This window comes from Lemur catta, chromosome 1 (assembly GCF_020740605.2).
Source record: "Lemur catta isolate mLemCat1 chromosome 1, mLemCat1.pri, whole genome shotgun sequence".
In the NCBI taxonomy this organism is placed as follows: Eukaryota; Metazoa; Chordata; class Mammalia; order Primates; family Lemuridae; genus Lemur; species Lemur catta.
This window is the reverse complement of record NC_059128.1, coordinates 10,327,110-10,351,848: the sequence shown is the minus strand read 5'-3', so window position 1 is coordinate 10,351,848 and position 24,739 is coordinate 10,327,110. Positions and strand designations below refer to the sequence as shown.

The 24,739-nt window shown below is 54.7% G+C and overlaps 1 protein-coding gene across 1 annotated transcript in view; it reads right to left on the bottom strand.

Moving 5' to 3' along the window:
* The window catches only part of PRIMA1 (proline rich membrane anchor 1), a 58,226-nt gene that overhangs the window by 13,770 nt on the left and 19,717 nt on the right, over positions 1 to 24,739 (bottom strand). Inside the window, exon 4 of the mRNA XM_045561641.1 lies at positions 2,813 to 2,942. Coding sequence (XP_045417597.1) covers positions 2,813 to 2,942 — 130 coding nt within the window. The remainder of the gene's footprint in view (positions 1 to 2,812; positions 2,943 to 24,739) is intronic.

The following is a 24,739-nucleotide window of genomic DNA, read 5'->3' as shown; positions in this document are numbered from 1 at the left end:
TGGGGCTGTAACTTCTGCCGCCTCCTTCTCCCTCCCACAGGGGGTTAAGTCTCCCTCCCCAGCCTCCTTCCAGGTGGGTTCTGGCAGTGCTGGGCTCTATTTCTGCCTCCTCCCGCAGTGAGCACAGCCCTCTCCTGTCCCTGAGTATCTGTCTGCTGCACCAGGGATGCCCTCTCTGGGTTATGAAGATCTTGATGGCAGAGGGCTGGGTCTTCTTTCCCTGCATCCCCAGGCCTTGGCCCAGAGATGGATCAGGCACGGTGCCAGGCAGAAAGGGGCTCTGCTGCAGAGCCTCCGTGCACACCCCCATCTGCCCGTTCCACCAGGAGGACGACGTGCCGCATGCATCTCCCGGTTCTCCTGCTTCTTGGGTTTGGCTAATGGGAGGCACCCGTGGGAGAGCTGAGAGTGTGGAGAGAGGCTGGCAACATCTGCTCCCCCTTCCTCCCTGTTTTGGGGGCGGCATCTCTTGCAGTTCCAATCACAGCTCCTGCTGCAAAGCCCCGCTTCGGAGTGTGAGTCTCTCACTAGTTCTCATGACGCCAGTTCCCTTGCCTGTCGTCCTAGGGGTGCTAACTGCTCCCACTGCTGCTAGTCCCTGAGCGCCTCACCAGCCCTATTTGCTCCCTGCACCTGCCCACATCCCTGGAAAGGAGCCCCGCCCACACCCATGGAAGGAGCCCACCATCAAACTCTGGTCAACTGAGCCATCTGGGTGAATTATCTTTTTTCCCAGGACGCTGATAGACCCCAGAACTAAGAGCTCAGAGAGAGTGGAAGGGGACGGGGCAGGCAGGAGGCTCCTCCTGCCGCTCTGAAAGGAGACCAAGATGGACCCCCCATCCTCTTCCTTCCTGGGAGAACCCCAGCCCAGCCAAAAGCAAGCCCAGCACGGCTACGGCCGGGCAACACTGCCAGGGTAGGATATTAATGTGAGTTTGTTCCCCTGATGTGTTCCTTTTTCCCGCCTCCAGCTGAAGCAGGTAGCCCATTTCTTCAGGGGAGGTTTGGGGCGGGGAGGGAGGCAGAAGTGGCTCAGGGAGTCTTTTATAAAAGCGTGAATTTATTTATGTTGAGCATCTCCGAGGGGAAGGGGGGGGTGTCCTTGAGGTGACTGCCAGCCTGTGCCCTACCCAAACCTACAGTAGCTCCTGGTGCCTGGAGTCACAGGCAAAGTCACATTTACCCTGGTGACAAAGGCCTCCCCAGTCAGGCTGGCAGCTCCCTCCAGCGCCATCCTCTGGGTTGTGGTGGCTTCCCGGTGCCCTGGTGCTTTTGCTCACACAGGGCCTTTGCCTGCGCTGCCTCCTCTGCTCTGCTTCCTAAAATCCTCCTCTCCTTCCAGCAGGCTCCTGGCTCACATGCTGCTGTCTTCCAGGTCAGGGTTCACCAGGACTCCTCCCGCCACAACAGGCTGCCAGCGAACCCCCCACCTGCCTCTTCGACTCACAAATCAGCCCCTATCCCCAAGGCTGGGTGAGCAGCCTGCGGGCACAGCCTGCATCTTACCAGTTTCTATGCCCACCGAGCCTGGCACACAGGAGGTGCCCACAGAACATCTAGAACTAGACTAGCCACGTCCCCTGGGAGACTCCAAGGCATCCACCCTGGTTTCCGAGGCCAGGCCCCTGCCCAGAGTTACAGGGTCTCAAACCTTGGGCCTTTCCGTCTGTCTGCCTTTTGGCCTCAGAGAGACACAGATATGCCTCACCACACCCCCAGTCGCCCCCTCTTCCACACCCCTGAGAAAGGGCAGACAGGAATATCAAGGTCTGTCACTAGCCCAACACTGGGCTGAACTCGTCTGTAACACTGAGCCACGGCGCTGAGGTCAGGCCTGGCTTTGGAGCCTCATAATTCTAGGTTCAAATTTGCCTGCACTGCTTACTGGTTGTGCCATCCTGGACAGCTCCCCAACTCCTTAGAACCTCAGTTTCCTCGTCTGCAAAATGGAGCTGATTGGGAAAAGATGCCATGGAGATGAACTGAGAGAACATGGGTGAGGAGACAAGCCCAATGCCTGGCCGAGGTATTGCCAGGCACGGTTTTGGAGACGGCCTGCAGCAGGAGCATTGGGGCAGAGGGGCTCCCGGTTTGGGTTCTCAGCTGCGAGGCAGGTGCCCAGGGCGTGGCCATCCTGTGTGGAGCTGCCACACCCTGCCCCTACCCCCTGGTGTCCTGCCTCTTCTGCCCAGTTGCCAGGACGCTCCCAGGCTGTTGGCTTTTCATGGCCCTTTGTCCTGCATGCCTGACCATGTGCTCATGAAGACTTTTAACTTGATATTTTGTTCTTCTGATCTTGAATTATTAAAGTGAAATCACATAAAACAACCGATTCAAAGAGGAAAATTAAATATTTCAGGTATTATAATTGTTCTTAACGTGGACCGTCAAACTTTGGGCCTCATGAAACTTTTAAAAAAACTTTCTTACAAATATTGTATTATTAACAACTCTTATTACCCTTTGGTATTTTGCAACATTTTTGCATTTTCTTGTGTTGCACTGGGCTTGACATATAATTGGTGCTAATCAAAATGCTTGTGGAATCCAACTCCCTAAAAATGAACAGGGACATTATGTTTGATCCACTTTAAAATATTGCAGCAATGAAAAAGATCAAAGAAAAAAGAAAATAGATACAGCAAATATAGCAAAATCTTGGTAACTGTTGAATTAAGGGTAGATGGGAGTTCATTGTATGTTCTTTCTGCTGCTTCTATGCTTAACAATTTTTATAATTTAAAAAAAGACAGGGTGGGTGCAGGAGCTCCCTGAGGCTCAGAGCTGGGTGCAGTGGGCAGGCACGTACCTTTTTATGGCTTTGTAGCAAATGATGACGAGCACAGTCAGGAACACCAGGGAGGCACAGCATACGGCAATGATGATCACGAGCCCCGACCACCAGCTTTCCTCAGCGGGGCAAGAGGTAGAGTTGGGAGCTGAAAGAGACAGGAGCAGCCTGAGTCTCCCCTGGATGAGCCGGTGGGTCCAGCCTCAGAGGTGGGACTGTTGTGGGTGACACCAACAACAGGCAGGGGGAGGGGTCACCACCATCCATCACTGGGATAAGAGCTCTCTGACCTTTCCTTGTGCCTGCCCCCACGCTGCAGCAGGTGACATCATAGCTGGCCCCCAGCCAGGCTGGGCCCCAAGCGCCTCCATCCCGGCCCTGGTGTGCTCAGAGCAGGGGCTAAGCGCGGTGGCCCAGGCCATCCATCCTCTCTCGGCATGAGCTAACTGACAGCAGGGTCAGGTCTAATTTCCCATGAAAAATAACAGAACATCTCATTCTCTCAGCTGAGGCATTAAATCTGGTTCTTCTGCAGGTGGGGGTGGGGAGTGGGGCTCACAGGGGACACCGGGGGAGGAAGGAGAGAAAGGAAGGCTTGGCCACGTTCATTTCTTAAGCTAATTTCCTGCAAGAGGTAGGCTCTCTCCCTTCTTGGATTCGGCCCGTGTGGTGGGGTACCTGTGGCCATCTCAGTTTGGAAGAGGGTGGCCACAATTTGGAAAAGTTGCAGTGCAGCTGACACTGGGTGCTCCAGGACTCTCCCATTGCTATTCAATTCATGGAGTCCACGGGTGAACCTGTCCTCCCTCCCTGGGCGAACGCTGGGTTGGGGTGGACCTGAAGGACAGGTGCAGGTAAGGCTGGTTCACTTTCCTCCCACAAAAGCAAAGACATCACACAGCCTCATCCCTTGGGTTCTGGGCAGACTCAGACACGGCTGGAAAGAAATGCCCAGAATTATAAAAAGAATGAGAGGAGGAGGCAGAAAGGGAGGGAAAGGGGAATGGGGAGGGAGGGATGGAGGTATGGGCAGACAGTATTAGCTTCAGGCAGGTCTTCAAGATGTGAATACATGCAAAAGAATCAGAACTGTGCCCCAGACTCGGTGTCCACCCCATGATAAGCACCTTGAGGGGTGCAACAGCATGTGGGGAGCAAGTGGACGACTTCCCAAAGGATACCAGGGATGGCTTCATTATTAGGATTCTTATCAAGGTGTAAGTTACATCCAGGAAAATGCACCCATCTCAAATGTACTGTCTGTTCAGCTGTGTCACATGCATCCACCAGTGGCAGCCACACTTCCAGTATAACACAGAATACTTCCAGCAGCCCAGAAAGTCTCCTTGTGCCTCCTTCTAGTCAATCCCACCCTGGGGGCAGCCACGCTTCTGATTTCTAAAATCACAGGTGAAATTTGCTTGTCCTTGGCATTCATATGAATAGCATCATACAGTGTGTGTTCCCTTTTCTTGTTTCCTTTATTTAGCAAAGTGTTTCTGAGATTCATCCGTGTTGCTGCATATTTCCGTGGTCCCCTCCTCTTCCTGCTGGTCGGATTTCACTGCAGGAATACCACAGTCTGTGTAGCCACGCACCTGACAGTGAGCACCTAGGCTGTTTCCAGGTTTCCACTATCGTGAATAAAGCTGCCATAAACATTTGTGCACAAGTCTTTGTATAGACATGTTTCCTACTAATATTCTTCTTGGACAAATATCTTGGGGGGGGATTGCTCGGTTGGAAGTTGTGCGTATGAGATTAAGTTCATAAGGATCTGCCAAGCTGTTTTCCCTAAGTGCTTGTACTTTTGTACACTCCTGTGCAGAAGGAGAAAGATGGAAAGAGGAGAGAAGCTGGAAAGAAGGGAGTGGTTACCGAATTGTGATCGCACTGTGGCAGCTGGATTAGGAGACCCAGGAAGCCATTAGGTGCTTCCCCGGGAGCCATTGCTAAAACCCCATTAACCAATGCAAGGTCCCCAGGGCTGAGCCTGAGATTGTCACAGAGACCAGGCAGAATCAGAAATGCTGCCTGAGAAACTGGCTGAGTTGAGGATGCCCCTGAACTGCTCTCGGCCAGGGCATCAGGCCTTTAGAAACCTCAAAACTGAAAAGACACAGAACACAGAACTCTAAGTGGGCATACGCTCTAAAACAAGGGAAAGGAGGCCATCCCATGATGAACTTGTCCAGTGCTTTTTTGGTGAAATATCAAACACAAAATCCTTCTCCCCAGTTCCTCATTTTGGTGTGTCCCTGACTTGCTTGAGTCTTCCCGGGGTGACACCCCACCTTCCCTACACGCCGGGAAGTCAGAAGTCCCTGCTGGAGGGTCAGAAATGCAACCAGATCATCCAAGCCTGTTCTGTCTACACTGGGCCCCCAAACCCCAAAGGTTTGCCTCCTTATTTTCATTGCAAAGGGAAGCAAGTTTGGTTTTCGTGACTCTGCCTCAGGCTGTAACATCCCCAGGGCCACGCTTGCCCACGAATGGCCCACAGAAGGCCACCCAACACTCCCGTGGCTGGGATAAATCTACCCGTGCGTGGTCTCGGCTAGGGGCTGCTGCACCCACCCTCCTCCAGCAAGCACTTGGAAAAATGGGAGGGGGCTGTCTGTGGTTGCCACAGTGAGTGATCCCAGCAGCTATGGACATTAATGACAATGCACTGGATATTCTCGCACAGGTAGAATTGCCCCTTAAAAAATGCCAACAGGGCCCCTGCTGAGGAATTCCATCAACCTGATTGATTGCAAGCCTCCCTGGGAACTTGGCACTAATTTCACAGCACCTCTTTTCTTTACATTCTCTGTTCAGGAGATGGGAATTTTTTTCAATTACTTTTCAAAACATAATTGATACTGAAAGCAGGGAGCCGGGGGTTGACTGTCCTCTGTACAGGGTCCCCCTCGCAGTGCACGATCACCCCACTCGTATGAGGAAACTACCCGACACGAAACTGCTAACATATGAAAAGAGGGAGGTGTTTGGTGGAAGCTAGTCGAGGCATAAATCTTGGATTTTGCTCAGAAAACCAGCTGTTGTGTTCAAAGAATGCATCCTTATTTATCCTTGTTTGAGTCAATTAGAGAATGTTGGGGCTGGAGAAAGCCTAGGAGGTGTCGTCTCAGAAAAGAGAATGCATATTGAAGCTCAGGATCAAGAAGGAACTTTCCCAGGGGCCAGCATTGGGACCCTGGTCTCTGGGCTGCAGGCTGGGTCTGCCCCTGCTTGGACTTGCCTCCCCCTGGGTGTGGCCAGGACCTCTTTCCAGAATCTCACGTGCACAGACTGATGGTTCCTGTTTGAGAAGACAGCATCACGAAGGTGCTCATTCATTCATTCATCCATCCACCAAACACATACTGAACACCCTCGGTGCCTGGCACTGTGCTGGGAGCTGGGAGTGCCAAGATGAATCAGACGTACACTGTGCCCCGACCAGATCTGGCGCCAGTCGCCCCACGGATCGGATCGTTACAAAGCTAAGACTTGATCATCTCGCTGGGGGAGTGGGCAGTCTCCAAGAGAAGAGACCTGCACAAATTGCTAATGTGCAAGGTGAACGTCATTTCAGGGGTAAAGGTGATGCCTTGTGAGAGACAAGTGTCAGACGGGGAAGGCTGAGACAATCAGGCAGTGCCACGTTCCAGGAATGAGGATGCCCAAGCGCTCTGCCTCCTCTGTCACTCCCTCTTGCTCCCAGAAAACACAACAGAAAGGCAGGAGCTGTCCTGGCATCTCAAGGGTCACAACACCCTCTCTCCTGGGACTCAGTAAGGCTTTGTCTGCTGTATTCATTAAACGCTCCTGACGCCCGTAAAGATGATGAGACTGGCAACCAGAGAGCAACTTTAACAGAACTACCCAGTTTTGCCATAGCAGAGGGGCAGCTTTCTTTTCAGCTAAGAAATGCCATTGTTAAAACCTGTGGGACTTCTGCTTCCAGCCAAGACAGAGTAACAGGGACCAGATTTGCCCTCCTGCCTGAAAGATCCAAAAACATACCCAATATACAAAACAAAGGTTTTTTTTTTGTTTGTTTGTTTTTTTTAGCAGTAGATATCAGGCTACAACAGACAGTGACCCCAGAGAGACAAGAAACAAATGAGTCTTACCACTGGGCCAGCTCACTGCAATCTGAGGGTGTCCAAACAGTGCAGGAAGAGGGAAGCCAGGCAGGGCCGGGGAGCCCTGCAAGTTGGGGAGATGGAGCTGAGAGTCCAGGGAGAGAAAGGCAGATGAGGTTTCTCCCCAGGGGAACTTTGAAAAGAGCAGAGGAAGCCACTAGCAACAAACGCACGGACAAATGTATGATTACATATCATGGCAAGAGCGAGAAAGGAAATGGAAAGAGATCGAGATACCCCCAGAGGTGTGTCTGCAAAAGCATGTAGGGTGGGGAGCTTCGGATGCCCCCACCTGAATGGGCTTGCAAGGATGCCGAGGGGACCAAAGAGACCCAGGAGAGTCCTGTTGGGGGATGGGCTGTGGACCCTCCCGTGGTCCAACGTCATGGAAGAACCACATGAGGTTAGGCAAGCCCTCCAGCCCCTCTTGGTGACAAATCCCTCCCCTATAGTCCTCATGGGGTTTTTGTGACTATCAAATGAGAAAACAGAGGCAGCATTCTGTGGGTACCAGGAGTAGCAACCATCACTTACTCAGCAGTGATTTTTATGGGACTAGTAGGCATGATGGTGCATAGCCTAATTATATTCCCCTTTTATCTTATTTAATTTTTTTAATAGCTCCTCAGTCAACTTGATATATTACCCTTTTTAAAGTGGGGAAACTGAGGCTACATAGCCAGGGGCCTGCCTACAGTACTCACAGCTGACTCAATTCGCCGCGGAACAGCTGGCCCATCAGAGCCAGCTGTTGGAGAGAAGCGGCCCGGGGGAGACATTTGATCGCCAGGCAGGAGCTGAGCCAGCCCCGAGTGAATCAAAGGGACAGCGAGTAGGTTGGATACTCCCAGTTTTGCAAGGTGTGTTTCAACGGTAATGCAGTCTGGGTCTAGAGGCGGGCAGAGATAGCCATGTTCTTTGTTTGAAAATCCCTTTTCCATCATGGGACAGAGGCTTTACCCGTGGCTCGGCCTGTTGCCTTGTGCATGGGCACCTCAAGAGGCCGGCCATTCGCTCACGCAGCTCCCCATTTCTGGAGCACAGCCTGAGCGCCCAGCACTGCTGGTGACACCGTGGGCGTGACACGGGCCTCTGGGCCTGGGGGGCCTCATCAGACTCTTTCCTAATTTTCCAAGTTTTGGTGACTCAGGCCCAAGCTGCCTGAGTGGTTTCCTGACCGTTCCCAGGAGCTGACAGGGCCGCATGCTGCGTGCTTAATTGGCCTTAATTAAGGTCAGGTGAGGAGGTGCCGCCACAGTCTCCTCTCTCTGCTTCCGGCTTCCTCAGCCGCCCAGCCCCCAGCCCATCAGGCGGGTCCCAGCCACTGACAATTCAGTCTAGCGCCAGCTTGTCTAGGGCCCCCGGTGCCGTGGAGCCTCAGTCTCCGTTAAGGAGCTACTGTCCCTGAATGCGCTTCCCAAGCCACAGAGGACAAATTGAGCCCTTCCTGTGGGAGACGGGGCAGAAGCTAGCCTGGGCTGGGCGTCATTTCTCTGTCTCAGGGTTAGTACGGGCTGGTGACACCACCAGGCACTGGGAGCAGAGGCGAGAGGAGTCACAGCCCTGCTCCAAGGGACAGTCTACCGGCACAGTTGGTCCTTAGAGTGTGCAGGGTCGCTTCTCCCTCCCACCCACCTGAAGGGTCTTGAGGAAATTGTCCAGTGCACCTAGGAAAGGTGCACACACGGGACTCAGCACTCGCGGAAAGGTAGAGAAACGTGTGAGTATTAAAGAGCAGGCTTCCTCTTTGTCCCTGCCTCAGGCGGCTCACCTGGAGCAGCCACTGGTTTTGTCTGGCTCACAAGGACAGCAAGGGGGCTAGGAGCTCTGTCAAAGACTTGTGTGACCCTTTGGACAAAAGAGGAAACTGAGGCTCAGAGAAGGGGAGGAGCCTGCCCAAGGCCACATGGGGCCCAGACCTGGGTCCTCAGGTCTCTCAGCCCTGCTGATGTCCTGCCTGCAAAGTACACGTCCCCCAAGGAGGACATGGTTTCTCAGAGTCCCTTCATGAGATGACAACCCTTGCCCTGCCTCGGTGCCCCCAGCTCTGCCCCCGTTGGGTTGTATGACAGACCCAAAGTCCACTGAGGCAGGAGCCTCCCTCCCCTCGCCCCCACACAGAGCCCCATTGTCTCGGACACAAGGGACTGACTCTCAGGCCACTGCTGTCCATTCACGGGCACGGGGCATCCTCCGGGAGGCCTGTGCCAGGGCGTCCACCTCCCACAACGGTCGAGGGAGGTCTGCAGAGCCGGCTCGGGTGTGGGGTGCTCACTCATCTCCCACCCCAAAGGTACCAGGGCACGTCGGCTGGACTTGAAAACCACAAGTACAAAATCGGACCTTGGTGCCTTATGCCAGCCCCTGGAATGAGACCCTGTTTCTCGGGAGAAATGAGAACTCTCCTTTGGGGTTGCTTTCAGATGAACACGGCGCCCAGGTGCGCCTCCACGTGGGGGGCCCTTCCACCCCTTCTCTGCCGATGGAATCTCGCGCAGGCTGTCGCGTCCCAATTCCTCCCTCAGACTAAGGGTTCCCACGGCAGGAAGCCCCTGGCTGCCCGGTAACCGCAGGCAGAGGGCACCGACGCCCAGCCCACAGGTAACGTACAGACAGGAAGGCACATTTAGCCTCCTGGAGCGTGCAGAGTTCCTGGGGTGCCTCGGTGGTCTGCCTGTTCCAGAAACAAAGCACACACCTTTCTCCACTGTGCAGAGGGGAAGCAGTCTGTGGACACTGTAACCTAAATGGGGGTCCCTAAGCCAGGGAGGCGAAGCTGTGCTCAGGCTGCTTTGGGGGCCCACCACACTTTCATAGTCCTCCTGGAAGTCTCACGCTGCCTCCCCCAGGCTGTCCAGGGCCCCCTTCATCCCCTGTGAGCTGGGCTGCCGTGGGCTGCTGCAGCCAAGCAAATCCCGCTTTCACCCAACGCAGACCGGAACCGTTGGCCCACGGGTGTGCGTAAAGCCATGGTCAGCCTCTGGCGGGCGGTCCAGCCAGAAGGCAGACCTAAGTGTGCCACCGGGATTCAGGGCTCCTGAGAGGCCAAAACTGCAAAAGGGCTGACCTTGCTGGGCTCCCTGGGGAGAGCTGTCCCAGGCCCCTGGTCCTACCCTCATGCTGTACGAGTGGCCCCAAAACATCCTCTCTGCCCTCAGCCTCTTCTCAGCCACTGCCCAGTGTGTGCAGCATCCCGCAGGCCCCACCCCAGCCCATTGGCCTCCTGTGCCGGAAGCATCCGTCCGGCAGTGAGCTGGGCCTCCTCGCCCAGCCTCCTCAGTATGGCCCGGGCAGTGCCTTCCTCCCGGCATTCCCTCTCAGAGCCCCACAGCTCGGCCATGCACCCCTCGCTCTTGAGGGAGATGCAGAGGACCGGCCTCTCCTCCCGGACACCGCTGTGTCTTCACTCCAAAGCACAGCAGCCGTGGGGGCTGAGGGTGCTGGGGTGCAGGGTGGGGGGTCCCAATGTGATGTAGCGTGGTCAGGTCAGCCTCAGAGGTGACGTTTGAGCAAAGACTGGAATTTGGCACAGGAGTTCTCCACGCAGGTATCTGGGGAAGGAACAGCCACAGAAAGGCCCTGAGGTGAGCTGGGGCCTGGCAGATCTCAGGAGCCGGAGGAGGCCGGTGTGGCAGATACAAAGCAGACAAAGGACACTAAGAGGAGATGTCATTGCATGGGGCCCGGAGGCCACGAGGACTGGAAAAGGCAGTGGCACTGCAGGGTCATGACAGAGGGTGGCAAGGTCTGACTCAGATGCCGGCACGGTGACCCTGTGTTTAGAACAGACTGTGGGTGCGTGTGCCCGTGTGGCGGGGTGGGAGCAGGGTGGGAAGCTGGGAGGACGCTGCCGACACCCCAGGGCAGAGACAGCGGCGGCTCAGGCTCAGGTGTCAGTGGTGGAGGTGGAGGGCAAAGGTTGGAGTCGGGAAATGCTTTGAAGGTGGAGGTCACGAGAGCGTGGATGTGGGTGTGAGAGACACAGAGGAGTCAGGGCTGACTCGCGGGTCTGGGCTGAGCACGTGGAAGGAGGGAGCATGACGTTCCCGCTGAGCCCTACGGGGCACTGTGGAAAGGTCAGCAAGGGAAGGACTGGGGCACAGGCTGCTGGCACCCCAAGCCTCTCTGTCCCCCTCGCTGCTGGTGGGATCTCTCCCACGGCCCTGGGTGAGGGGCTCTGGACCCTGCCATCTGTGGCTGCCAACCTGTAGCCCGTGCTGCGTGGGCCCCTCGCTCCTCTGATTTATTTCTTTCTCCGCTCTGGGCACGGAGCCCAGCGTGGTGGCAGAGTGGCTGCGTGTCATCAAGGGCATGGTTCTCAGGCTCGGCTCCTGAGGAGGCATTTTAAAAAACCCAATACATTATTAATAATTGTCTCCATCATTCCTGGGCCTAATTAGGAAAGGAAAATAATGAATTGGGCTTATGTCTCCGTGGCAGGGGCAGACACAGCTCTTCCCGACGCGAGGGAAAGATCTGGGTGGAGGCCGGGGCAGGAGCCGAGAACAGCAGGTCGCTGCCTGGTGAACTAATTATGCTTCTGGTGTCGACCGGAGAACACATCACCCCTTGTTCTTTGCCCAAACAGCCCTCTTTGTTGGGCTCCTTAAGGCACGGCCTTGTTACTCAACAACATCTACTTTCTTTTAGTAGCTGCACCCTGCCCCTTTTCTGTCCTCGCCCCAGCCCCCTCCCGAGACCTGCCAAACCTCCTGTTCCCACCCGGCCACAGGCACACGGCTGCAGAGGGTCTGCAGGCTCACCGGCTCTGGAACAGCCCAGCGCTGTCCAGAAGTGATGAGATGGTGCCATGTCTGGACAGTGCTGGCTGACCGCTGGCACCCACCCTCCCTCGCTGCCTTGACTCCTCATGGTTCAAGTGCTGATCCACTCGCTTGCTCAACACACGTCTGGTACGAGCCTACTACGTGCTCTGCCTCGTGAATGCCCAGCCAGGCAGAATCTGCTCTGTCTAAACGGTTGTAATCACTTTGAAGTGGGGTTCAGGGTCAACTTGGACCAGAGGTTGATGCTGGCCAAATCCGGCCCACCACCTGTTTTGTAAATAAAGTTTTATTGGAACACAGACACACCCGTTTGTTTACATGTTGTCCAAGGCAGCCTTTGTGCTGCACTGGCAAGCCTAAAATGTTTCCTCTCTGGCCTTCTCTGGAAAGTTACTCCTAACTTAGTCTTAACCTGAGATTCTTAGATAAGCTTAGAAGAGCAGTCTGAGAGTTGTACCCTGAAATTATGCCCCAAATTTGTATTGTGCGAGTAAACATTCCACTCCTTCCATTTTATTTTTAGAAGGGCCCTTCACTCCAAATGTCACACCAACACCCTGCTGGGAGTCTCCAGGCACATGGCACAGGGCTCTGTCTTGCCCAGGAGTTTTAACAGTGACAGTGTGAAAAGGCAGCGAGGTACAGCAGACAGACAGACAGACCCAGCTTTGGATCCTGACTTGGCCACACAACACCCGCCAAGTGACCCCCAAACAAAGCACTTACATTTTACAAGTCTCAGCTTCCCATGGTCAAGCAGGGGTGGGGAACCTGCAGCCTTAAGGCACATGTGGCCTTCTAGGTCCTTCAGTGTGGCCTTTTGTCTGAATCCAGATTTTATGGAACAAATCCTTTATTAAAAGGGGTGCAGCAGAGAAAGCTGAAGCTTTTCTTGCCTCCTTTGGTGCTTAAAAAAGAACAGTCTTGAAATCAGCAGGCCACGGGCTCCCCACCCCTGGAAGGGTGACAACATGCCCTTGAACGCTGGTGGGAGCTGCTTCCCACCTTCTGGCTGGGATGCAGGTCACTGTGCTCTGGATGCTGAAAAGTGTCACCTGAAGAAACCACACGTCTGACTCTCTGGGCACCTGCAGCCCTTCTTTGGGGATTGTGCTAGGGCTGCTGGGTGGCTCAGCACAGGGCAGCAGCCCAGAATTTTACTCCCCCACGACCTGCAGAGCATCCTCCGCCAGGGAGTGACAGATGCCCAGTGTGCAAGCCCAGCCCCCTGCCGCTGGCTGGGGACAACTGGGGGGCTACAGTTGCCTTTGCAGGACTTGGCCTGACATGGCCCCCTCCTGCCTGCTCCGTTGCCTCCCCAGTCTTCCCCAGGAACACCTCCTTTAGAAATCCTTGTGTCAGGGTCTGAAGACAGGTCCCAGGTCAGGAGCCCCAGACATGAGGTCACCGAGGTGCTGAGAGCCGCTGCCTGCCTTCTGAAGCATCAAACAGAGATGAAATTATATCTCAACTAGACACATGTGAACTCCCTATGTTTTGCATGATTCCTTCCAGAGCCACACTTTGCTAGTTCTCTGGACAGAGCTTGAGTCCTATTTAAAACGGTTCTGTTGGGTTAAGCTAAGAATGATTTTAGTCCAAGTTGGAACCACAGAGGGACAATGACACGGCTGAGAAAAATCACTGCTGCTCAGTTGGTCTTTGTGAAAGAAGGAAGAACCTGAAATGTGTGTGGCTTTGGGATGAAACCATAGTATTAAAGAAGGAAAAATTTCCACACTGACGGTCTGTAGCTGCACTGTCCAACGCAGCAGCCACAAGCCACACGTGACGATTTACATTTAAATTACTTAAAAATAAGTAAAATCAAGAATTCAGTTCCTTGAGCATATTTAAGTGGTCAATAGCCACACATGGCTCAGGGCTCCCACACGGCACAGACTTAGATCAGTTCTGCCGTCACGGGAGGTTTATTGGGTGGTGCTGGCCCGGGGCGATGGGAGGTGGCATGTTCTGCTTCCCTTCCCAAAACTGGCAGCCTCGGAGAGTTTTCTTACCCCACTGAAAGCGAATGCTGACGACCACACACATCCTGCCAGTGCTATCTACTTTCAAAGCACATTTTTCTTAGATTCTCTTCTTTGATTCTCAGATCCCTTCCCCCTGGAGCAGGCAAGGCAGGGACCATTAGTACTATTTATAGGTAAGGAAACAGAGGGTTCCTAAGGTGGGAGTGGCGAAGCCACAGAGCTGCAAGTAAAGAGACAGAGTCGGAGCCTGGGAGACGGCAGTAGGGAGAGCCCTTCTCCCCACGGTCCCAGGCTCTGACGGGCCGTGAACATGCCGGGCACAGTCTATCCCCACCGGGCCCACCCACTCACTTTCTCAGGAGCCGCATGGCTTGGTGAGTGGAACACCCGTATCTAAGAAGTGGTCACTATGCCTTTGAGATGACACCAGAGCAGACGGTTCCATCCTCCTCGGGATCAACTGTGCCACTGCAGTGCGATGGGGCCAGGCCTGAGACCCATGAGAACCCTGCCATGGCAACACCCAAGGACAACTGCTGTGACACTGGCCTGTCCAAAGGTCAGGGCATGCTGAGCCTGGGCAATTTTGGCACCTAGCCCCTGCCTGGGCATTTTGTTTTCTACCTGGAAAAGTAGCCCATTCTAAAGGTCGAGGTCATGCAACCTGGGCTGTGGCATTGTCACTGAAACCCTTTGGACTCTCACAAGTCACTCATCTCACTGGACCTCAAAAGCCCATCTGCACAATGGGAGTGGTGACCTTGGCCAGGGCAGGGGTCCTCAACCTTGGTGCTGCTGACATTTTGGGCTGGATAACTCTTTGTGGTGGGGGCTGTCCTGTGCACTGTAGGATGTTTAGCCGCATCCCTGGCCTCTACCCACACGATGACAGTACCCCTCCCCCAACTGTAATGACCAGATGTCCCCTGGGAAACAAAGAGAATCACAGGGCTGGAGGATCTCCAGGGCTGTTTCTTGGCTCCCACACTTGGTGTAGAGACTAATGCATCCAACGCAGGCACAGCCAACAGTGCAAACCTGACTCGGCCTCCCGGGATACACCGTGCCAACCCCAGCCAAACGAAGGAGTTAATCTTGATGGTCTTCCAGTGGGCCATTCCAGGGCCATTTGAAGATTCCAAGCCAATTGCCTTCGGGATGACCCCGGGCTACGCAGAGGCTGTGCAGCGGAACTGTCCGCAACAAGGTCCAAGAAGAAGCCAAGGCATTATTTCCAAGGCATCCATAACTCTCTCTGCCAAGGCAAGAGACAATGTGCCTTTCCCACCCACAGTCCCTGTTCATTCTAAGTCTGAGAACAAGGAACCCATTCACTCTTGGGAGGGGCAGATGGTGTAGGGACGGGGGTAAGCCAACATCTCTTCCAGGAAATGGTGGCCTTTGGCCTTCTCTGATGGCTGGCAAGGATGACACAGAAACTGGGGAGCAGGGAACAGGCGCTGCTCCATTGTCTTGTTTTCGTCTGGTGGAAGCAGGGGCAAAACCAATGGATGTTCTCCCTCACCCACCCAGCAGAACCCGTCATCTTTCCCAGACAGAAGGGCCAACGCTAGGGCCTTCTCAAAGGCCACTGGAGACCCGTCCTTGCCTAAGTGGGGAGATACCACCCACTTCCTGGACAGGCCTCCTTTGATAATGACAGGAAGTTGCCCTATTCCAGGCAGAACAGCTGCAAGGGGGAGTGCGTGCTGCCAAACCCCAGGAAGCATTCATCCCCAAATGTGAGCTAGGAGCGCCTTTCCCATCGCAAGAAAAGAAGCTATGATGGCAATTTACAAAGTCACGGCCACGATTGCTTATGTTCATGCAAAACACCAAACCCCAGGGCTGGGCCTGCCAGGCTCCCTCTGAGCCTTCCCTCGTATTCATTTGTTACTTGTCGTCTGCTGGCAAACGAGCAGATGCCTACCTAAGGTTTCAGAAAATTTTATGGAGGACAATATTCATATTAAAATGTTCAATTTGCTTAATAAAAATATAATGATAACAGTTGCCCCCTTTGCTGAGCGCTTGTCATGCACCACTACACATGTCTCCCGATCCGCCAGGAGACGTGGGTGTCATTGCCCCATTTACAGACGTGAGCACAAGCTCAATGAGGACAGATCAGTGCAGAGGCAGGATTCTGGGACAATCTGACCCAAAGTCCATCTTCTTTCTACCACGTCCTACAGCAAACCAGGAAGAGACCACTGTTGCTGGGTTTCAGGTGCCTGGGTCCGGGCTGGAGAATAGATTTTAACATTGCCGTGGGCCGTGGGGTCCTTGACCTCAGGCCTCTGGTCTCCACGAGGGGTGTCCCTAGCCACACTCCTGGCCTTCCCTGTCCCCCACCCCCTGCTCCCACGGGCAGACGGCAGGACTTGCTCGATTAAAGGGTCTGTGAATAAGAGGGCAAAGCTGGCTGCCCGGCGCCTCAGATGCCAGGACGGAGGGAAAAGGGAGCCGAAATCCCCTCTTCCTTCCTATAGTCATGAACTCCCGAGGGCATCAGCCCAAATCCAATGGACGTCGAGCCCCTCAACCGCTCGGCTGCTGCTGCCACCCGCTCTTTACTCTTTATGACAGCTGGCCACACGGGTCACCATAATCCACTGCTCCATCATCTTCCTTTGACAGGGACATTAATGGGGCCTCAGAGGTGAGGACTGCCTCACACAGACAGGGCGATGCTTCAGAAACCAGCCGCATCCACCTGCTTTAGAAAACCAAAGTTGCCAGAAGCAAACGCCGCAGTGGCCAGGGCCTTGAGGAGGGGTCTTGAAGAAAGCTCTTTTGGCACAGACATTCCTCAATTCTGGAATGTCCTGAACCATAAAATATGACTAATAATCTAGAAGGTTCTAGAAACATCCAGAAGCTGGTCAGTGAAAAGAAATGGAGGCCTAAGGGTTAGCTCAGGTAACCTCCCCACAGACAACCATGACCATAACCAACTTCCTACGTATCTTTTGGGACAATGTGTATTTATGTGAATTCCCAGCGACAGCAGCCCATACACGCACCTGGGAGGCTGTGACTTGTGGGAGATGATGCATTTTCCACTCAGTGCATTTTGGCAACGCTTTCTCATCGGTATGAGAGGAGCTGCCTTTGTTTTTTTTTTTTAAGAGCTGAATGGATGAAGCACAGTTGATCTAACCAGTTCAGGAGAGGCTGTTTCTCAAATATAGGACCTCAACCCTTTATTTGCAATTTCCAAACCCAAAAGGTAGTTTGGTGCCAAAACTAATTGGGTAACAGACCACGAGCTGAGCCGGGATGGGTCATTTATGGTCTAGATTTGCCTTGCTGAGTGTGAGTGCCCACACATTTCGCTACGGGACTCTCCCCGGGTCCCGCGCTGCCTGGCGGTGTTACTGAATCTGTGGTACGCGCTACTACTGTTCCGAAATCTGAGCATTCCGATCCTGAAACACGCATAGCCCCAGTTTCCCACGAGGCACATGGACCTTTTCCGGCACTTCTGATAGCTGGAGATGTGGGAAACGTCTTGGATCTTGTCCCAAATCCACCCTGGGGCCAAGTCAGCGTCTCTCCTACCCCCCAGAACCAGCTCACAAGGGTGATGAGGAACGGGCACCTTACCCACGATTTCTGGAGAGGCGAGGAAGGGGCGGCCAAGCGCAGAGAGCAGACACTCCCCCAACCCGCAGGCAGCCCCTCCCCACCCCCAATCACCCATTTGCCCAGCTGCTCAGTTCAGACACCGGGGGTCTTCCCGACGGGCCCCTCACCTCTGCCTCCCTTGAACCCAATGCAAGTCCCCACAGCTCTTCCTTCAAAGGGCCCCCTCTACACAGCCTCCTCCCTGGTCTCCGGCCTGCCCCCACACTGGTGGGTTCTCTGTCAAGTGTGAGTTGGATCCTATGACACTCCCGCTCAGCACCCTTCAAAGGCTTCTTACCAAAGGTGGAAGAAAACCCAATCTTTTCATCACAGCCTTTGCTAAACGTTGCTCCCATTCTGGTCACTCAGGTTCAAACCCTTGTAGGGAAGAATCTAGAAGCTTTCTGAGCAGGGACAGAACTGCCAGAGCCAGCACACAGTGGGAAAACGTCCAAAGGGAGGATGGATAAATTGTGGGATGCGTGTTTAAAAAAAGAAGGAGAGGAAGGAAGGAAGGAATTAGGCCCATTGCTGCACGGCTGCCCCTCAGAAACAACAGCGCTTGACGGGGACGACTCAGCCACCGCCACCTCGCGCTCGCACCCCCGCTGCGCCCGGGACGTCAGAGCCCGCTAATCCCACGGGGTTTAAGCGGCCACAGAAAGCATCTCAGAGTTGAACGCGGAGATAAACTGCTTTGCTGGGGACAAGGCCCAGAATGTTCTCAGAGATGAGAAGAAAATCCTTTGTGTATTTCTGGCTGTGAAAGAGCCCAGGGTTCCGGCCTGGGGCGGGGCCGGCGGGAGCGGGCCCTGCCCAGCAGGTCCTCTGCGGTTTAAGGACCCGTGGTGACAGATATCTCTTCCCTGTGGAGTCATCCGAGCTCCCAAAGTCTCTGAGGTGGGCGGGGTGGTGGGCTCTGTCTTGGTGGAAGAGAAGTTTAGTGGAAATGGGGCAAAAAAGAAATGAGGTGGGTGGGTGGGGGGGAACTGAGGGAAATATTTAAAAATCTCAAAAGCAGTGAGATAAATTTCCTATGTCTTTATGTCATTGGAGTGTGATATTTGGGCCAAGAACGTGACGAGTCGTTGTGCTTGAAGGAGCGAGATTGTCCTGACCTCCGAGTGGAAAGTGTGGTGGCTGCCGTGGGCCCCCGGCCCTGATGCCTCGAGGCCGAGCCCCTCTGGGGTCCCCCCACACAGGGGCGCTCTCTGCCCCCCAGCCCCGCTGAAACCACACCCTGGGGCGTCCCCTTCCCTCTCCTGTCCCACCTCCCTCTCCTCCCGGGAGCACCCCTGTCTCAGGCGCTGCCTCCAGGGAACCACCGAAGGCAAGACGACTGGGGGAAACCATGGAAAACACCAGGTCTTTAAAGCCGCAGCCCAGCGCGAGCACCGGGCCGCGTGAGACTGTGCGGAAGTTCAATGTGAATATCGACATTCAAAAGCACAGAGTAGAACAAGAGCCCTGGAGAAGGACACAGAGTCCTGTCATTCCCCCCACGGAGAACGTCAACAGCCACGACCGTGGAGTCCCTGGGTCAACTCGACATGCCACAGATTTCCTGAGTGCACCATGAGCAGGGCACCGTGCAGTGGCCTCTGTGGCGGGTTCAGGGATGAAGTGGACCCACTGTTCACCCTCCAGGGACCGGCCCAAACGCTGGGGGTGTCATCAAAGTCCACCAGAGACGCTCGGTGACGCTACCGCCAGCTCTCTGAGCATCTGGCCCGGGTCCAGCGTACTTTGCATTGTAGCTGTTTAGTAAACGCTTCACAGTTGAATCTGGATTAGCCCCAAACTATCATGCCACAGTGAAACGGGATCATCAAAAGAGACAGCCATCACCTTCCACGGCAGCAAGGCAGGTCACGGAGTTTTCCAAAAATGGAAAGAATCGACTCTGCACGGGGCACCAGGTCAGGACTTGAAGTCTGGCTGCTCAGAAAGGAGGTTTGATGGCTGAGCAGCTCCTCCGCAGGGTCTCTGCTGGCACACAGGGAGGGCAGTGCTTTGTCGTGCGAGACTGTCCCTCGCAGTTGCATGACATTTACCAGCCCTGGCCCCTGCCCCCCGAATGCCAGTAGTGCTCACTTCCCAGTCACTGTGGCAGCAAAAAACTGGACACCCCATTTCCAAATGTGCCCGATGGGGTGTTTCTACCCTGACTGAGAACCCCTGGTAGGACAAAAGCCAGCTCAAGGTGACGGAGGGGAGGAGATGCCATGTGTGCGTGCTCACGTGTGTGCACATGTGCATGTGTGCCCATGGGAGTGTGGGGGGGACACACAGGTGGGGGACTCATGGGAACCTGGACAAAAGGGAGCACGAGGGGGGAGCTTGCACGGGGGGAGGGAGGAGAAAGAGTAAGAAGACTCCCGGTTGCTCCTGGTCACCTGCACTCCAGCCCAGACAGAGCTTAGAATCTCCCAAGACCCGCAGTTCTCCAGGTGGACTGAGAAAGCAGTTCCGCCCCTGGCAGCCCAACAAACCAGCCAGAGCCGCCAGTGCGAGAGGGAGGCATTCACCAGGGAGGAGTGGCCCTCACCACCCTGCCCCGGGCCTTGGCGAGGCCCCAGTCTGGCCAGCACAGTCTGGACGCTTCCCAGGCAGGCTGGCCTGAGACACTTGAACCTCTACTGGGCTGCTCCTCTGGGGGCCCACGGGCAAGCACAGATGCAACGGCCAGGTCACGCGGCCCTGATAAACTGCAGGAAGGCCCGCTACGCCAGGCCACGCACACCCTCCCGGTACGCTGCCTGGCCATATTCAGGGAGAGGAGCCAGAGGGGGAGCCAGCATAAATCAAGTCCCCAGAGACTGGCTGTGAAGGGGAACAAAACAAGCCCGACATCTTGGCACAAGCTTACAAGTAGACACGGTTGCCACAGCAAGGAACAGAACACAGACACACAACTGCTCGGGGACTCGGCCTCATTCCCGTCTCCAAGAGACTCATGACCTAATGCACCACTTAGCTCTGCTAACTCAGCTGCTCAGAATCCTGCAGCTCTTCCAGAATCATCCAGACTCCTCGGCCCATCCACCTGAGGCAGCTCCTGTTCCTGTTACCCTGCCTGGATATTCTATGATCCTAAAAAGTAGGACCACAGTCAGGTACCCAAAAGGCCCTGGGCCGTTTTTACTGCCCACCTTTGCTCATGCCATCTGTCCCACCTGGAGCACCTCCTCCATCCACCCTTCTACCCAGCCCTGCATCTGCTCTTCCAAATCCTAACTGCTCTCTGAAGCACAGTTCAATGCCACCTCCTCCAGGCAGTCATTCCTGATGGCTCAGGGCTCATCTCCAGCACTTGGTGCCCACTGTGCTCTCTGCTGGGTGACAGCTTCTTATCCCCCATCCCCTGGCTGGTGTGCTCCACCAGAGCAGGGGGTGGTTGTCACTCATCCCTAGGCTGCATGGCCCAGTGCCTGGGACATAGGAGGTGCTCAGTACATGTCAGCCAGACAAGTGACCATCCCTGCTCAGCAGATGGCCCCAGGGCCACCAAATTCTCGGTAGACACATGTTGGCATCAACTTGTCTTTGTATCTCTACTCTTCAACTCCTTCCTTTCCCTCTCCACCCTCCTGTATCCCACTCTGCTGTCTCCAAACTGCATCTGGGATCTGTCACCTCTCCTCCCCCTCAGGCACTACCCCAGTCCAGGTCCCTCTTCTGTCACCTGGACAACTGCCATAGCTTCCTGACTGGTCTCCCCCCAACCCTCTCACACTTCCAACCCATTCTCTACTCAGATGCCAATGAATGTCCCAAAAAGCATATCTGAAAGTGCCAACCCTATGGTCAAAATTTCTTTAATGGCTTTCCATGGCACTTTAGAGAAAATGCAGCTCTGTCCTACATAAATTACATGTTACAAAGCCCTGCACAATTTGAGACTAGCCTTCCCAATCTCGGTTTACACCACTCTCCCCTTGATGACTATGCCCAGCAACGTGAGCTTCTCTGGGCTTCTCAAACCCTGATGGTTGTACCACAGGGCCTTTGCACATGCTGTGCCTGGAATGCTCTCTCCGGTCTTCTCTTTCAAATATAGCCAGTTTGGAGAGGCCTTCCCTGGTCACTCCATTGAAGCCAGGGTCCCCTCTGAAGCCTCCATTTCTGCCCTGTAAGGTCACCCCTATGCCCCCAGCTCCCCAGCCCCTCCCACAGCATCTGGCCAGAGTCAGTGCTCAATAGATGCTCACTGAGTGAATGAATGAGTGAGTGAGTGAATGGACCTCTTGAATACCCGCAGTGGTCTCCCACAGGGCATCTGGATTCTAGCTTCACTTGGTTCTTAACCAAGAAAGTCAGAAGAGCTTTGAGTTGGGAGCTTGTTTAGCAGAAGCCAAGAGGAGTTTCTTGTTCAGAGTATATCTAACCTCTTGATCGTTTTTTTCTATTTCACTTGTGAGCACTGACTACTTCAGAGAAAACTAGCGCCATGTCTCTAACAGGCTTTGACTGTCCTTCGGTACCCAGTGGAACGACCTCCCTCGATGGCTGGATGGGCCTTGGGCACGGGCCGGGGCCTGGGTGCCGTACGGAGGCCCGAGAGGCAGCGCTGGGAACCACCAGTGCCGGGCCCCGTGGACGCAGGCTGGGCCGGCTCAGCCGTCACAGCCCAGTCACAGCACTTGGTGTCAGTGACGGGGGACTCTCGGCTGCACACCTGGAAGCCCTGATGTGATGAAGTTCATCGTCCACCCAGTAGGTGCATAAATCATCTCCCTCTTTTAATTACATCAGTACCTGGTCATTTGCAGGCCGCTTCCTCAAAGCCCTGCTGGACTCGGAGCTGTCGCTCGACGGGCTGGCTGGGAGATGAAGTCAGGTGGCTCTGTCCTGGCCCCAGCACAGCCCCCAGCCCTGGGGCCACTCCGGGGAAGACCCACTGTTGCTGCTTGCTTTGGAGCAACTGCAGGGCCAGCCGTCCTCCCCGCTTCCTGTCCTGGTCCTCCAGGATGCCACCCATCAGAAGCCACCTCACTCAGAAGGGCAGTAGGTTCCTCCGGAATTCATCCATTCTCACCTCCCCGCTGGTGCCAGCTGGCCCCACGAGAGTCCTTTGTCACTGACATTACTTGCTGAGATTGGGCTGCTCCACCCGCACCACCTCTGCCCTGGGTCCCTGCAGCAGGCTCTGCCCGACCCCCATGCTCTCGCTTCAACACAGCAGCCAGAGCGACCCAGCAGGAACAAGTCAGATGGGGTCCCTCCTCGGCCCTCCGCCTACATGGGCCCCCCACTGCACACCTGGCGCCCAGACCTGGAACTCCGATCTCTGCCTGTCACACTCTTCCTCTGAGAGAGGCATCTGGTCAGGCACCTTCACCTTGGGGTCCTCCTTCTCCCTCACCCCCCGCAGCTGGCTGGTCGCTGAGTCCTGAAAGTTCTCAAGTGCCCACCCTGTTGCCCCCAGTCACTGCCCGGCCCAGGCCTCCCCCCATCCCCCGCTCTTGTCTGCCTTGGTGCACTGCCTCCTCCTGCCACTGAACACCCAGCCAGCAACTTAGACTGAGGGTCTCCACTCGGACCCCCAGGGGCTCGCTGCCAGAATCTAAGTCTAGCACTCTCCGCAGGCCGTGGGCCTGGCCCACCCTCACTCCTCCGGCTCACCTCTCACCCCGCCGTGGACTTTCAACCCTGGGACAGGCCGGGCTCTCTGCTGCCGACCCTGAGCCCCTGCTCCCCTCCTCCCCTCCCAGCCTTCCCCTGGACGGTCATTCTCCCACCAGTGCCTCCTCCTCCTCTAGGACACCTCTCCTCTCAGCTGACCCCTGGGACTCGTGCTTCTCCCTCCGGCCTGCAATTCCTGCATGTTCTGCCTCCCCCGGCTGTCCTCAGGCATCTCAAACTCCATGTGAGAAAAAACAGAGCCCCCTCCTTCCCCCATGAACTTTCCCTGTGGGTTCACCATGTCTTCTCCGCTGCGTCATCGTCAGTCTGTGACCACAGTGCAGTGCTTGGCACACTCAGCACTCTATAAATATTTGTTGAATGAACAAATGTTTGTGAGTGATTTGCTGCTCTTTAAATGTATAAATTAGGTGTCCCTGTGATAGGAGAACATTCCCTTAAACACTGATGTACTTTCTTGAGTGGGAAAAAGAGGACACCTAGTCAGAGCCCCAGAGAGCATAGAGCCAACGGGGTGCGACCAGGGGCAGGGTCACCACGGCAGGCATGGCAGAAGAAGGTGACAGCTCATAGCGGATGCTGTTGGTGTCCTCCCAGGGCACGCTGGCTCAGCTTCCAGCCGCCAACACTACATCTCTGCCCGGGAAAGTGACACTCCCACTGCTCCCGGGCCAGCTCTCACGTGTGACTGGCGGGAGGCGGGGCATCGATGCCCATCATGCCCAGAGCTCCCGAGCAGACTGGGCTCCAGTTGCCCACTGGGATAAGTGGCTTGACATTACACCCTCCCAGCCGCCATGCTTTCTCTGTCACACCACCTGCTGCGCTATTGCTGTTTTCTGGGATTACCTCTCAACTAACCCCTTGTATTTGAACCTTTGTCTCAGCCTCTGTTCCTGGAGAAACCAAAACCAAGACAAGGCCCCAAATGCTGCCAGGCAAATGGCAAACTCATGCAAAATGTGAGTCCCCTCCCTACCCTCTTTCTTCTGAGAGTTTATCTTGTCTTCAGCATCTAGCGGTGCGTACATTCCTTTGTGCAAACACTCAACGTGCACTTTCCACGTGTCCATCCCTGGGCTGTCTCTGGGGACACAGATGCATAAACACTCACTGTCCTCAGAGATCACATCAGATATTACTTGATAGGTCAGACTGGTTGCTTTGTCCTGGACACAAGTGGGGCATCCTAGATGAATTTTGTAATAATATGAAGTAGCTAACCTTGGCAGGGTGGTCACCCTGTGCCAGGCCTGTACTGAGCACTATAACATATTAACCCATTCGACCCTCTCAGCGGGAGGAAGATGAGGTCCACACAGGAGGAAGGCTCTTTTTCAAGGCCACACAGCTACAGCATGGCACCTGGGTTCCAAATCACTCCAACTTGGTGGAAGAAAGTGCAGGTCTTAGCCCGTGCATCAGTATGGTGGGAATAAGTTTGCAGTGGGAATAAGTTTGCAAGTGAACGTATTCTTGTTTCAAATTATGTCCCTTTGGGCATTGTTTTCTCTCTCTCTCAAAGATCAATCATTTCGGATAAACCAAGTCAGCACTCAAGACCTCCAATCCCAGCATCCCCATTTCCCGGGACCCTTGTGCTGCACCCCTGAAGCTCCTCCAAAACCCAGCTGGAAGTTCTCTTCCCCAGAAATTACTCTCCCTAAGTAATTTATTTTAATTGGTGGTTTTCTAATTTTGCCTTAATTTATAATATATAAAATGAGAGCAGTGACCTAAAATGGAGCCCACAACAAA